At 43.0% G+C, this 16,074-nt stretch overlaps 1 protein-coding gene across 1 annotated transcript in view; it reads right to left on the reverse strand.

Moving 5' to 3' along the window:
• LOC144482168 (scavenger receptor cysteine-rich domain-containing protein DMBT1-like) overlaps positions 1–4,738 on the reverse strand; it is a 30,846-nt gene extending 26,108 nt beyond the window's left edge. Inside the window, exons 1-2 of the mRNA XM_078201379.1 lie at positions 4,429–4,738; positions 280–594 (exon numbers count right to left, since the gene is read on the reverse strand). Of these exons, the coding sequence (XP_078057505.1) occupies positions 280–594; positions 4,429–4,738 (625 nt within the window). The remainder of the gene's footprint in view (positions 1–279; positions 595–4,428) is intronic.
• Between the last annotated feature and the right edge of the window lie 11,336 nt (positions 4,739–16,074).

The raw sequence follows: 16,074 nt of genomic DNA on the forward strand, positions 1-16,074 counted from the left end.
AATATTCAATTTGGCGGACAGATTGTGAAATGGGGAAGCCGAATTAAATTTGTTAAAGTAGTGTCAACGGAGACTTAAGGCTAAGTCACCCTGGAGGAAAACAGAAAGACAAAAACGATGTGCAGAACGTGTGCGTGTGTGTGTGTGCGATTTTGTGTTTCTGTGTGTGGAAGAGAGAGAGATATGTGGGATGCGGTCTGGCTGAAATGTTTCTCCCCGTGATGCACTTATATCCGGTGATTCTATCATGCAATGATTCCATAGTCTTAGGTGACTCACCTGTGCAAATAACACTCACGTCATTTTCATGTGAGCAGCGAAATTGATCCCAGGATGAAACAGGGCAATCCCACAACTGGGACTCGTTCCCACGGCACCTGTATTTCTCCTTCCATACTGGGCCATTTCCTTCTGCAAAGTGAGCTCTTTGTGGGAGTTCCTTTAACACTCCACAATGGAGCGCCTCACAGACCACACTGGCTTCCTCTAAACCAAAATAAACATCGCAAAGTGTCCCCCAGAGTTCTCCATGTAGAACTTCCACCCGGCCGGAGCAGCTGTCCACTCCTCCAGCCAATCGGAGGCCATGGTGACCTATTTTGAATAAATATTTATGTTATGTTAATAACCAAAATAATAATGGAGTAAAGTAAAGAAATTAGCAACAGCGTATCAACCACTGGTGAACTAATTATGAACCTTGTCGCGTTACGCCAACTATATAATGCTAAACAGGTTTGTTATGAAGTTTGTACTGAGCTCCAATTGGATAGTACGTACTGAAGACATGGCTTGAATGTTTGACTATATCTCAATTGCCTCCAAGATGGAAGTGAGGAGATGATAACCAGACATGCCCATTCATTATAAGACCTGATCAGCAGCATTTCCCTTCATCTTCGGCCACACAAGTAAGCAGCGATTAATTCGTGAAGCATTATGTTCTAATGCCAGCTTGTATAAACTGTCATGAGGACCTTTAATTTGGAAGAGTTCTGATTAAATCAGTTGAGGTGTTAAAATGTTACGTAGATTGGAAAGCTCAGTCGCAAATTCAATAATTTGATAATCCAGAAAAAAACCTCATCCGCAACATTGTCAAGGTCGACATCTGTATCCCATCCCTACCTGCCCTTACGAACGATACTTAAAAGAAAATCACGTGAATCAATACATGTTCGCACGTATAATGTTCTTTTGCAAGGCTGATAAGTTGAGAGCCCCAATATTGTGAAATAAGGACCCTGAACTGGCAAAATCGGTACTCTATCAATTCCACTAGGTGAAAATCCTGTCACTCCATCGCTAAAGAAATAACCGCCATGTGCTGTCGCAGTAGTTTCCCTCGATGTGTTCCCCATGATACTCCACATCATGACATCACCCTCAGACAGAGAACCAGGGATCTGTTATGTGACTGCAAAACACAAGACGAATATGAAAGGAAGGAAGAAAGCTGAGCCCGGTGCAATTGTTTAATAATTGACTACAATGTTCTGCTAATTTCAGAAGAAGCAAGAAAATGGAACATGTCATTTTAAAAATAATGGCCAATACTTTCTAACGTTGGTTCTGCCATTTAAAATTTAGAATGAATTGCAAACCGGGTTGAGATACTGTTAGAGAAATACAACCGGGACTTCACTTTCTAAAAAAAAAGGATTCTATCTGTCATTCGTTAAGCATGTGTTCACCGGAATGATCGCATTGAAATCATGTGTGCAGGAAGTTTGATTCACTGTAGAAATAGGGCAGTCCCTCAGACGTGCGCCCTTCATTTACATGTAAAATATTGTTCCATGTAAATTCAGTGCAGTCTCCAATGTAATTGTCCACTGATACGGGCACCGGGTTGGTGCAGTACAGTTGAACAGTGACCATAACGCCGTGATTCCTGTACCTCTCGCGTTAGGGAGCGAACTTCAGTTCCGGCCTGTGGTGACTGTCCATGCAGAGTCTGCACGTTCTCCCCGTGTCTGTGTGGGTTTTCTCCGGGTGCTCCGGTTCCCTCCCACAGTCTAAAGATGTTCAGATTCGTTGGATTGACAATGCTTATGTGGGGATACGGGGTTAGGGCATGGGTTGGATGCTCTGTGGGAGAATCTGTGCAGACTCGATAGGCAGAATGCGATGGCCGGTGGCTTCTATAGTATGATTCTCTCAATAGAGTCATAGAGGTTTACAGCATTGAGACAGGCCCTCCGGCTCAACTTGCCCATGCCACCCTTTTTCCTTAAACCCCTAAGCTAATGCCAATTGCCCCCATTTGGCTCATGTCCCTCTCCACCCATCTTATCCATGCAACTATCTAAATGCTTTTTAAAAGACAAAATTGTACCCGCCTCTACTACTACCTCCTGCAGCTTGTTCCAGACACTCACCACCCTCTGTGTGAAAACAATTCCCCTCTGGACACTTGTGTATCTTTCCCCTTCACCTTAAACCTATGCCCTCTAGTTTTAGACTCCCCTACTTTTGGGAAAATATATTGACTACCTGGCTGATCTGTGCCCCTCATTATCTTATAGATCTCTATAAGATCACCCCCAGCCTCCTACGCTCCAGAGAAAAAAGTCCCAGTCTATCCAGCCACTCCTTATAACCCAAACCATCATGTCACGGTAGCATCCTAGTAAATCTTTTCTGAATTCTTTCTCGTTTAATAATATCCTTTCTATCATAGGGTGGCCAGACCTGCGCACGGTACTGCAAGTGTGGCCTTACCAATGTCTTGTACAACATCAACATGACGTCCCAACACCCGTACTCAATGTTCTGACTGATGAAACCAATTATGCCCAATGCCTTCTTCACCATTCTGACCACCCGTGACTCCACTTTCAAGAAGCTATGAACATGTATCCCTAGATCTCTTTGTTCTGTAACTCTCCCTAATGCCCTCCCATTGACTGAGTAAGTCCTGCCTTGATTCAATCTACTAAAATGCATCACCTCGCATTTGTCTAAATTAAACTCCATCTGCCCTTCGTCAGCCCACTGTTCAAGATCCCGTTGCAATCGGAGATAACGTTCCTCACTGTCTACTATGCCACCAATCTTGGTGTCATCTGCATACTTACTAACCATGCCTCCTATATTCTCATCCAAATCATTAATATAAATGACAAATAACAGTGGACCCAGCATTGTACCCTGAGGGACACCGCTGGTCACAGGCCTCCAGTTTGAAAAACAACCCTCTACAACCACCTTGTTGCTTCTGTCAAGAAGCCAATTTTGTATCCATTTAGATACCTCATCCTGGATCCCGTGAGATTTAATCTTATGCAACAACCTACCATGTGGTACCTTGTCAAAGGCCTTGCCAAAGTCCATGGAGGCAACATCAACTGCACTGACCTCATCTAACTTCTTGGTAACCCCATGAATACATATTTTAAACCTGCCATCCTGCGTTCCCAAACTTAATCGAATTTAAAGCTTGAAGTTATTAAAGTGTATTTATTAGTCACAAGTAGGGCTTACATTAAAACTGCAATGAAGTTGCTATGAAATTCTCCAAGTCGCCACAATCCGGCGCCTCTTCGGGTCAATGCACCTAACCAGCACATCTTTCAGAATGTGGTAGGAAACTGGAACACCCAGAGGAAACCCGAGCAGAGAGGGGGAGAACGTGCAGACTCCACACAGACAGTGAACCCAAGTCGGGAATCGAACTCGGGTCCCTGACGCTGTGAGGCAGGAGTGCTAACCAATGTGCTACCAATTGTGCCAAATATTGAATATGCCCTTCGACCTCGAATATATATATTTGCGAGTAACATAACTCGTTTTCATTTGTATTGTGTTATTTATTGATATTGGTGGTCGTTTACTTCTTGCAACACACACTTCATAACTCGTCAAAACTCCGAGAATAATCGGTTTAGATAAACGGGTCAATTTAATGCAAGGTATTTCTGTGCTGTCTGCAGCTATATTAGTTTCTTTCGCTGTCGCTCTCATCCTTGCTCAGCCGCCCTCCCTCCCACTGCCCCCCCCCCCCCCCCGCCGCCCCCACACCCCGCCCTCCCCCAGAAACTGCGAGCTGAGATGGGCGTGCAGGAAGCTCCCAAATTTTACTCCGGTTCTGAGAGACACAGAGCAGAATTACCCAATAACCCCGTTTCATTTCAATCTTGCCCTCTTTTATATAGCTCACTGTGTTTGCTTTGACAATAGCCAATCCGTCTCATTGACGCAACATGGCAATACAGTTAAATTTCTGTAGGTTTACCAAACGGCTGAGACGTTGCATAGAGCAGAAATTGAATAGCAACAAATTGCCAAGCTTTTCCAACTGATACTTAGCCGAATTCTCACTGCTAAATTCGTGTTTTTGAAAAAAATAACTGTAAAATCATTGGAGATATTCTTGCAGATAACATTGCAGAAAATAACAGGCAATTAAAAAAATAATAATCTTACCGGAACACAACACCTTCACATCTTCTTCATGATCACAGTCGTTTTCACCCCAAGCTTTGGCTGGGCATTTCCAGAGAAATGCTTCCTCACCGGAACACTTCACATCATCCAACCAAATTGTTCCTGAGCCTGGTCCAATAGAATCAGGAAGTGCGCTATCCAATGCATTTCCACAATTGAGTTGCCTACAAACCACGTTACCGTCTGAAGAATCCCATGAGTCATCACATACGGTGCCCCATGTTCCACGATAAAAAACCTCCACTCTCCCAGCGCATCGGCTTCCACCTTCAGACAGTCGTAACTGCATCTGCTCTGTTGGACATCACAGTTTGATTATATTTTTAACACAACTTTATTTATTCTATTGATGTAATCCTTTGCATGACTCCAGTTGCAACAAATATTCTTATTCATCCCACGACAATTAAATTAATCTGACGAATTTTGTTGACTTGGCAAACTGGGAACAAAAATAAATCACTCGGCTCAACGAAGTTATTTCTGTGTTCATGCGAACAATGAATCCGCTAATGCAACAATTGCTCTAACAATTTAAACATAACTATCAAATCACGTCGCCATCTCGAATTATCTATTTTTCTCCTGGTCATATTCTGTTTACGAGCATCTTGTTCTACCTTTTTACAATTGTTTAGGCAAATAAATCATGATTTATTGTTCTACTGCCTTTATTATGGTCTAACTGATATTTGTTACTCGTTTCTGCTGCAGAATAAAATATCACCTTTTTTCGTTCCAGTCATTTTACATTCCCGAAGACTGCCACTTCAATGGCATCTTTTGTGCAATATGATATTGCTGAAACCTTTGGAGCCATTCCTGCCACTTCTAACGTCCTAGTTCTAGTATCATCATAGAAACAAAGAAAAACTACAGCACAAACAGGCCCTTCGGCCCACAAGTTGTGCCGAACACATCCCTACCTTCTAGACCTACCTATAACCATCCATCCTATTCAGCTCCATGTACTCATCCAGGAGTCTCTTAAAAGACCCTATTGAGTTCGCCTCCACCACCACTGACGGCAGCCGATTCCACTCGCCCACCACCCTCTGTGTGAAAAACTTACCCCTAACATCTCCCCTGTACCTACCCCCCAGCACCTTAAACCTGTGTCCTCTCGTAGCAGACATTTCCACCCTGGGAAAAAGCCTCTGAGAGTCCACCCGATCTATGCCTCTCAACATATTTTACACCTCTATTCGGCCTCCTCTCAGCCTTCCTCTCTCCAAGGAGAAAAGACCGAGCTCCCTCAGCCTATCCTCATAAGGCATGACACTCAATCCAGGCAACATCCTTGTAAATCTCCTCTGCACCATTTTAAACTTTTCCACATCCTTCCTATAGTGAGGCGACCAGAACTGAGCACAATACTCCAAGTGGGGTCTGACGAGGGTCTTATATAGCTGCATCATTATCCCCGGACTCCTAAAGTCAATCCCTCGATTGATAACGGCCAGCACACCATATGCCTTCTTAGCCACCTCCTCCACCTGCGGGGCCGATTTCAGAGTCCTATTGACCCGGACCCCAAGGTCCTTCTGATCCTCTACCGTACTAAGAGTCTTTCCCTTTATATTGTACTCCTTCATCCCATTTGACCTACCAAAATGGACCACGACGCGTTTATCTGGGTTGAAGTTCATCTGCCATTTGTCCGCCGAGTCTTGCATCCTATCTATGTCCCTCTGTAACTTCTGACATTCCTCCAGACTATCCACAACCCCACCAACCTTCGTGTCGTCGGCAAACTTACCAACCCATCCCTCCACTTCCTCATCCAGGTCATTTATGAAAATGACAAATAGCAAGGCTCCCAGAATAGATCCCTGGGATACACCACTGGTGACCGACCTCCATTTAGAAAAAGACCCATCTATACCCACTTTCTGCCTCCTTTGGCAAGCCAGTTCTGGATCCACAGGGCAGCAGTCCCTTGGGTCCCATGCCCTCTCACTTTTTCCAGAAGCCTTGCATGGGGGACCTTATCGAACGCCTTGCTAAAATCCATATCAACAACGTCTACCGCTTTTCCTTCGTCAATGTGTTTAGTCACATTTTCGAAGAACTTCACCAGGCTCGTAAGGCACGATCTGCCTTTGACAAAGCCTTGCTGAGTATGCTTGAGCATACTGAACCTCGAAATGCTCATAAATCCTGTCCCTCAGGATCTTCTCCATCAGCTTACCAATCACTGAGGTTAGACTCACCGGCTGGTAATTTCCTGGGCTATCCCTATTCCCCTTCTTGAAAATAGGAACCACATCCGCAATCCTCCAATCCTCCGGCACCTCCCCGTCTCCATCGACGATGCAAAGATCATCGCCAGAGGCTCTGCAATCTCCTCCCTCGCCTCCCACAGTAACCTGGGGTACATCCCATCCAGACCCGGCGATTTATCTATCTTGATGCCATTCAAAGATTCCAGCACAACCTCTTTCTTCAAGTCCACATGCTCAATCCTTTCAGTCCACCGCACACCGGCAGTACAACGACCCAGGTCCTTCTCCTTTGTGAAAACCGAGGCAAAATTGAGCACCTCTGCCATTTCTACTGGTTCTGTACAGACTTTCCCGCCTTCACCTTTAATAGGCCCTAATCCGGAACAAAGAACAAAGAACAAAGAACAGTACAGCACAGGAAACAGTCCCTTCGGCCCTCCAAGCCTGTGCCGCTCCTTGGTCCAACTAGACCAATCGTTTGTATCCCTCCATTCTCAGGCTGCTCATGTGACGATCTAGGTAAGTCTTAAACGATGTCAGCGTGCCTGCCTCCACCACCCTACTTGGCAGCGCATTCCAGGCCCCCACCACCCTCTGTGTAAAAAACGTCCCTCTGACATCTGAGTTATACTTCGCCCCTCTCACCTTGAGCCGGTGACCCCTCGTGATCGTCACCTCCGACGTGGGAAAAAGCTTCCCACTGTTCACCCTATCTATCCCCTTCATAATCTTGTACACCTCTATTAGATCTCCCCTCATTCTCCGTCTTTCCAGGGAGAACAACCCCAGTTTACCCAATCTCTCCTCATAGCTAAGACAATCTCTCCTCATAGCTAAGAGGTCTCATCTTTTTACTCTTCACATACTTATAGAACGCGTTTGGGTTCTCCTTATTCCTACCTGTCAAGGCCTTCTCGTGAGCCCTGCTGGCTCTCCTAATTCCCTTCTTTCGTCCCTTCCTACAAGCCGTAAACTCTTCTAAATCCCTACCTTCGCCAAGCCCTCTGAGCCTTTTGTACACTTTCCTTTTCTTCTCGACTAGGTCCCGCACAGCTTTCGTGCACCACGGTTCCTTTAACCGACCAACACCTCCCTGTCTTCTCGGAACGTTGTCCTGTAGAACGCTAGACAGACATTCCTTGAAAAACTGCCACCTCTCTTCAGTAGATTTCCCCGAGAATACCTCCTTCCAATTTACTCCTCTAATTTGCTGTCTAATGTCTTCATATTTCCCCTTACTCCATATAAACACTTTCCTAGCTTGCCTGATCCTCTCTTTTTCCAATGCAAGCCTAAAGGAGATAGAGTTATGATCGCTATCCCCAAGATGCTCTCCCACTGAGAGATCTGACACCTGTCCAGGTTCATTGGTCAGTATCAGATCAAGTACAGCCTCTTCTCTTGTAGGCTTGTCCACATGCTGTGTCAGGAAACCCTCCTGAACACACCTAACGAACTCTTCCCCATCCAATCCCCTTACCCGAGGGATATTCCAATCTACGTTTGGGAAATTAAAGTCTTCCATCACAACAACTCTGCTATTACTGTATCTCTCCAGGATCTGTTTCCCTATCTGCTCCTCCACCTCCCTGTCACTATTGGGCGGCCTATAGAAAACTCCCAGCAAAGTGACCGATCCCTTCCCACTCTGAACTTCCACCCACAGAGACTCGGTGGACAATCCCTCCACAGCATACACCTTCTCTACAGCTGTGACACTATCCCTGATCAGCAGTGCCACTCCACCCCCTCTCTTGCCTCCCTCCCTGTCCTTCCTGAAACATCTGAATCCCGGCACCTGGAGTATCCAGCCCTGTCCCTCAGATATCCAACTCTCCGTAATGGCCACCACATTATACTCCCAGGCATCGATCCATGCTCTGAGCTCATCCCCTTTATTCACTATACTCCTGGCATTAAAGTAAACACATCTCAATCCTTTGGTCTGAGCTCTCCCCTTCTCTATTCCCTGTCCATCCGCCCTCTTGCACTGCCTATAACCCTTCTCTGTTTGCGAGTTACCTTCCTCACTCACAGTCAACTCATTTTGATCCCCTCACCCCAACCTATCTAGTTTAAACTCTCCCCATGTAAATCTCAATGTAAGTCTTGTCTGCAAATTTTCATCTGTATATATATATATATATATATATCGATATATGTATCTTTGATAATATATGGTGAAATTAATTGACCAAGGGAGATCCAAACAAGTTGTGATGGTTAATTAAAATACATTGCCTAATATTCAATGATATTCTGCTAGACATCAGCACCAGTCATGTGTTTCGTACTTGTGACCTCATTGACTCATAGTGATACTTTAGTTTTTTTTATGTATTTGAAACATTTGCGTTCGTTGTCCATTATTAGTGAAGCTGCTGGTAGACATTCTGCTTCACAACACTACCGTCAATCGGAAGAAACTGCTCTCATGTCGTTGCTAGGTTGTAATGCTGCATTGGGAAGAATTGTCGATGAATGCACAAATCAGAAAGGTGGTAGAGAAAGAGAATGATGGACTTGGATAAGAATAAGACAAATTGTTGTTGCGTATACCTTCTCATTCAGCAGTCAGGATTTTGTGACTGTATTGCACTGCTGAACAAATGTTGGTGTGTTGCTGCACTGCACAGTCTCGCATGGCACAATATAACCATGGTGCGCTAATGGTTGAATGATTGAAATTTCAGCTCGTGTTCCAGCTGTTATAAAGGAGAGTCACTTGCATATATCCTCGCATCGAAATTCTTAAATAGTGTTGGAAAGACATGTGCTGAGGATCCCACGCCAGAATATGCAGACACTGACCTCCTGGAATAGATTCATTTGTGGTCACACACCTGACACATTTGCTATGATTCGCCCTCTATGAATATATCAGATTTAAGGGGTATGTTGGCACTTTTCGCCTGCATTTCAGCTAGCTCGAAAGTAATTGTAATATTTGAGAAAAAAAAATACTGTCCTTCCTCAGAAACTTTTTTTCTAAAATTGCAGATTACTCTCCGAATGACAATATATAAACTACTGAAGGTGCAATAGGAAAACTAAATTCCATCAACACTTGACCAATACTCTACCAACACCAACACTGCTGTTGGTGGCAAATGGGCAACTGTTGTACCCCTCACAAACCATTGATGACATGGTGAAAGGTTGGTTGTCTTCAGAAATATCATGAAGTCAACAATTATTCAAAAAATCTAATAATCTCTTTCCAAGGGCAGTGAAATCAGTAAGAAGTGTGGTCGAAGTTATGAGAAAAACTGCTTTTCTGCTCGTTGTGGAATTAGTTCTGACTGCTCATTGCAATTGTTTCCTCTCTTTTTTTCTTCCTGCTTACTTTGTCTAAAATGCTGTTTCATGCAACTGTCCCATATTTATTAGCATTATAAATGAAAGGACATGCAAAAAAGAAGGTACATAAAAATCACATGCATGTCAGAACGTAACCAGCAAGGTTGATAGTGGGGAGCCTATGGATGTGATATATCTGGACTTCCAGAACGCGTTTGACAAGGTGCCGCATAAAAGACTGCTACAGAAGGTTAGATTACATGTGATTAGGGGACGACTCGGAATAAAAATTGAGATTCTCGCTGGCTAAATGTAACTAGCAGGGTCTGCAGGGGTTAGTCCTCTGATCTCAACTGTTTATAATCTGTATAAATTACTTGCAAGCAGGGACAGAGTGTTACATAGCAAAATCTGTGGATGATGGAAAAGTAAGTGGGAAATCAGGCAGTGACGAGGATATAAAGATTCTTCAGATGGATGGAGGTAGGCTAGGAGATCTGGCCAAAAATAGGCACATGGAGGTTAATGTGGATAAATGTCAGGTTATCCATTTTGGCAGGAAAAAAAATAGAATGGCAAATTATTGCCGAAATGGAAAGCAGATGAAAAATGCATCTGGGAGAAATCTGGGTGTCAATGTTCATGAATCACAGCAAATACTTCTCATGGAGGCTGATAATTTTTTGAAACTCGCTGCCACATAGTGGTGGAGTCTGAATCGTTGAATGGTTTCAAGAAGGAGATCGATATATTTCTAACAAAAATACATAAAGGGATTTGGGCAATAGGTGGAGTGGTTGGATTTGAGACCAGGGAGAGTTCAGACATGATCTGATTGAATGACAGAGCAGACACGAAGGGCTGAATTTGTCTAGTTCTACTCCTAATCCCTATATTCCACCGAGTGCAGCTACTTCCCTTGCTGTCAGCGGTTGAAATGAATACAAATCTCAGACATTCCAGGGACGGAGAAAATGACTTTCTCAGGTTCAAAGTGTATGTTGGTTAACAAACCGTAGGCGAACAATTGGAATGGCACAGCATGCACTGTAGCAGTTACTGGTTTGAACGTTCAATGGTTGTATGGAAAATGCAACCTGTCCAGCTCATTCATTGTGCCTTGGCGTCAAATTTCAGCAAAACGTTTTCCATTCTGCGTTTGAAAATGTCGAGTATTACCAATTTATTCTGTATTTTGAATACTTAAAGAGAGATTGATCATTAGGAAGCAAGTGAGTCAAAGAATATCAGGAGTCGGCACTATTATGAAGTTGAGATGATCATAAAATCAGTACATTATTTTGCAACGATGGAGCATAGCCCAGAACCGAGAGGCCATTCATGATCCTAATTTGTACGCTCATCTCACTCCCTTTATAATGTAAATGTTTATTAGAAGTGATACTCAAACAAAAAGACTCGATAGGGACAGTATATATTTCAGGCTTCAGATCTCGGGAGAATGGAATGAGTGCAAGGACACAGTGAATGTAATATTCAGCACAACTTCAGCACCGAAAAACATGAGATCCCATTCGATATTTTTTTTAAAAACTTGAAGATAGTCCTCAAAATGTCCACCTGGAAAGGGAGAGCCATTGAGAATACTGCTTGGGTCGATGGTCGTTGACTCTTCATTTTAACAGAGATTGCTGAGGTGGAAAACGATAACTTATTTGGGACAGCTAGCAAAGCAAGCACGGATGGTTCTTCAGGAATCCGCCTGTTATCAGGTAACATGAAGGGAGTAACGTTTTTTCAACTGACAGGTTGATAAATGTGAAAAAAAGTGTGACTGATATGAATGCTAGTTTTCTTTCCCTTTGGAACAGAGGAGGCATTAAGGAAATTAGATTTATGCATGCAGCTTCATGGGTCCCGCATAGAAAGGATAAGAATCATCGCTTTCCCTGAGCATAAAAGACAGCAGGGAAACAAGCAGAGAACCAAAGAGATGAGTGGAAGCGTTAATGGATGAGGGGTCTGAAATTAACGGACTGAGACAGCAAAAAACAGATAGAGATGCAGGTCGGTTTCCTTAATTTACGGAGCACTGTTCAACAAGTGAATGGAATTAGGCTGAATGACCTAAGCATAACATTTTATGCTAGAAACATGGTTGAATGTCCAGAGAGCAAGCGCAAATCATTTAAATCGTGACCATTTGGATCAAGAAATTCTCTGCGAGTCTGGATATTTAATGGGATGAGTTAAAGCAGAAAAATGCAACATTATGTGGAAGTAAATTGCCGTTACCTGAAGGATCATCCTGACTGCTTCCACGTTCCCCTGAAATGACATGTCAAAAATTAAATGTTGTCGGACATGAAATAAAGACTGAAATTTCATACAGAACATAAATGCTGTTCATAAAGAACATGTGCAGCACGGTGGCTCGGTGGTTGGCACTGCTGCCTCACAGCGCTAGGGTCCTGGGTTCAATTCCCGATCTTTGCTCACTGTCTACGTGGAGTGTGCACATTCTCCCCGTGTCTGCGTGGGTTTCCTCCGGTGCTCCGATTTTCTACCACAGTCGAAAGATGTGCGGGTAACGTTGATTGGCCGTGCTAACTTGACCCAAATATCAGAGGGATTGGCAGGGTAAATATGTGGGGTTACAGGAATAGATTCTGGGTGGCATTGTGGTCAGTGCAGAACCGATGGGCCGAATGGCCTCCCTCTGCACTGTCGGGATTCTATATTTTGTCGAGGCGGCACGGTAGCATAGTGGTTAGCACTGCTGCTTCACAGCTCCAGGGTCCCGGGTTCGATTCCCAGCTCGGGTCACTGTCTGTGTGGAGTTTGCACATTCTCCTCGTGTCTGCGTGGGTTTCCTCCGGGTGCTCCGGTTTCCTCCCACAGTCCAAAGATGTGCGGGTTAGGTTGATTGGCCAGGTTAAAAATTGCCCATTAGAGTCCTGGGATGTGTAGGTTAGAGGGATTAGCGGGTAAATATGTGGGGGTGGGGGTAGGGCCTGGGTGGGATTGTGGTCGGTGCAGACTCGATGGGCCGAATGGCCTCCTTCTGCACTGTAGGGATTCTATGATTCTATGACAAACTATATCGCTCAAATGGTATTTGAAATTACACATTGGGGCTTGTCATTTCATCTGTTCTATCGGCAGCACCAGCACAATTCATTTAATTTATTTCAATTCATCAAGGGGTGTTTTACCGTTTTAGCTCGAGAACACATGTGAGAGAATGTGGAAAAAGTTGAATTGAGATAACAAAACTAAAAGATATATCACCATCTCTCCCCAGCTCACTGGAGGAAAAAAAGGCTTGCTGATTGACGAAAAGTGGAAAACGTCTGCATGGCCATTTGGCGTAGGTAATAGGGGGTCATAAACGATCAGCTTTAATGATGCCTTTTGCCGAGTGGCCTGGCTTTCTCTAATATCATCGCAGATCTTTCATATATGTGAAAACAAGCTCAAGGCATGGTACTTAAACAGGCTGAATTCTGAATGTTCTGAATGTAGAATTTAAATTCCTGAATGAAATACAAAGCTGTAAACGAAGTTCATTAAAGGTAGCTACGGGAAAGATTTCGAGATGAGAAACGAAAATTAAGATATTTTTGATATGCACCTTTTCTCGATCAGGTAGTTAAATGTAATAATTATTTCATTTTGAATTATCAGTTTTTAGTTTCCTACAACCAGTTCTTATGTATGTGTGTGACATTAAGGCACCATGCAGACTATATGAGCTAAATAGGTCAAATCGAATAATGCCGAGAAACATGAAATGTTAGATAAGATTATTTTGAAGCAAACAGAGAAAAGTCGCATTAAAAAATCACCAACAGTAACTAAAATTAACGTGTTAAAAGCAAATATGAATTATCAGTCTTGTTATTTGAAAGGCGTGGTAAATAATTATTATTGATAATCAGTATTAATGTTTTTCACACATTAATTAACATTTAACTTGTCAATTTTTTAACTCGTTGGCCAAGGTTCTGATCTTTAACAAGCAAATGTTTCGGTTGGATTCCCTTCAAAAACCAAGGTCAGCAACATATCTGAGAATTATCGGAGACTGAATTAGCCATTTCCGTTCAGTCAGCATAGGTGCCTCTTGGCCTTTTGTGCTAAACTAAGTAAATTAATTAGGAACGCCAGCCACAGCACATTCCATTCTAAGGGAGATCAGCCTTTGCTTGCAGCAATAGAGCATTGAAAGTTTAGAATAGTATTTCACAGGCGTTCGCACTGCACTGTCCGCACAAGAACAGTAGGGCTCGTTTTAAACTGGTTGACTCGCTGCGATTCAATTTTGCTCCGGCTTAAAATGTATGACAAAATGAAGCTGGAAATTTAATCCAGTCATATCAGGCATTCCAAAATTCCTATAGTTTTACTGACATTTGCAAACAAAAGGATAATCTCCTAACTGAACTTGGCCTTAATCAAATCAAGTATACAATCAATAACGTGGATAAGAATTTATTTCTAATAATTAAATAAACAATTTCAATGTTCTTGTCATGCATTGTCAAATAATTCTAACTCTCAATATAAAATGCTCACTTTGTGTAAACTGATTTTATTAGCAAGATTTTGCGAAGTTATGCCTTAATTGTATCAGGCTTTGTTCATAACATGCCATGCAGTAAATGATCTTTGAACTATCCATTGGAACCTGCGTTACATTCCAACACAACTAAAATATATTGATTTAGGGAAACACATTTTTTGCAATGTATAAAGTGTTTGAAAACAATGTGAGCAAATTCGCCTGTCAGGAAACACAATGTGCCTTCGACAGACTATTAATTGTCAGGAGACGTACATTTGAAACAAGGAAAAAGCGAACACAAAGACGCTCTACTAAGATCGACAAAGATTACTGATTCGGACAAAATAGTTTCTAACTAGTTGCTTATAATCATTAAACACTTCTGGCATTGTATTAATATGTGAGAGTGTGAAATATTTTTAAATCAAGAGTCTCCTTTTTGAAGACATGCACGAATTCCAGACAAAAATGCACAGAGCAATACTTTGGTCAAGTTAGAACACATCAGAAACGTTACATCTTTCGATTAAGTACTGGTTATTTTTTATATTGACGATTAACGTGAACAGAAACAAATGCTCATTCAACTTGTAGTTCACATTTATCTATGCAGCATGTATTGGTCTTGTGCAATCTACATCGGTGAACAAACTATTTATATTAGTCTTACTTCGGTGGTTGGTAAATTGATGGATAGGGTCCTGAGGGATGGGATTTACGACCATTTAGAAAGATGCAGATTAATCCGAGATAGTCAGCACGGATTCATGAAGGGCAAGTCGTGCCTCACAAATTTGATAGAATTTTTTGAGGAGGTAACTAAGTGTGTTGATGAAGGTAGGGCAGTTGATGTCATATACATGGATTTTAGTAAGGCGTTTGATAAGGTCCCCCATGGTCGGCTTATGATGAAAGTGAGGAGGTGTGGGATAGAGGGAAAGTTGGCCGATTGGATAGGTAACTGGCTGTCTGACCGAAGACAGAGGGTGGTGGTCGATGGAAAATTTTCGGATTGGAGGCAGGTTGCTAGCGGAGTGCCGCAGGGATCAGTGCTTGGTCCTCTGCTCTTTGTGATTTTTATTAATGACTTAGAGGAGGGGGCTGAAGGGTGGATCAGTAAATTTGCTGATGACACCAAGATTGGTGGAGTAGTGGATGAGGTGGAGGGCTGTTGTAGGCTGCAAAGAGACATAGATAGGATGCAAAGCTGGGCTGAAAAATGGCAAATGGAGTTTAACCCTGATAAATGTGAGGTGATTCATTTTGGTAGGACAAATTTAAATGTGGATTACAGGGTCAAATGTAGGGTTCTGAAGACTGTGGAGGAACAGAGAGATCTTGGGGTCCATATCCACAGATCTCTAAAGGTTGCCAGTCAAGTGGATAGAGCTGTGAAGAAGGCCTATAGTGTGTTAGCTTTTATTAACAGGGGGTTGGAGTTTAAGAGCCGTGGGGTTATGCTGCAACTGTACAGGACCTTGGTGAGACCACATTTGGAATATTGTGTGCAGTTCTGGTCACCTCACTATAGGAAGTATGTGGAAGCGCTGGAAGGAGTGCAGAGGAGATTTA

The sequence above is a fragment of the Mustelus asterias genome (genome assembly GCF_964213995.1).
Source record: "Mustelus asterias chromosome 26 unlocalized genomic scaffold, sMusAst1.hap1.1 SUPER_26_unloc_6, whole genome shotgun sequence".
Classification (NCBI taxonomy): Eukaryota; Metazoa; Chordata; class Chondrichthyes; order Carcharhiniformes; family Triakidae; genus Mustelus; species Mustelus asterias.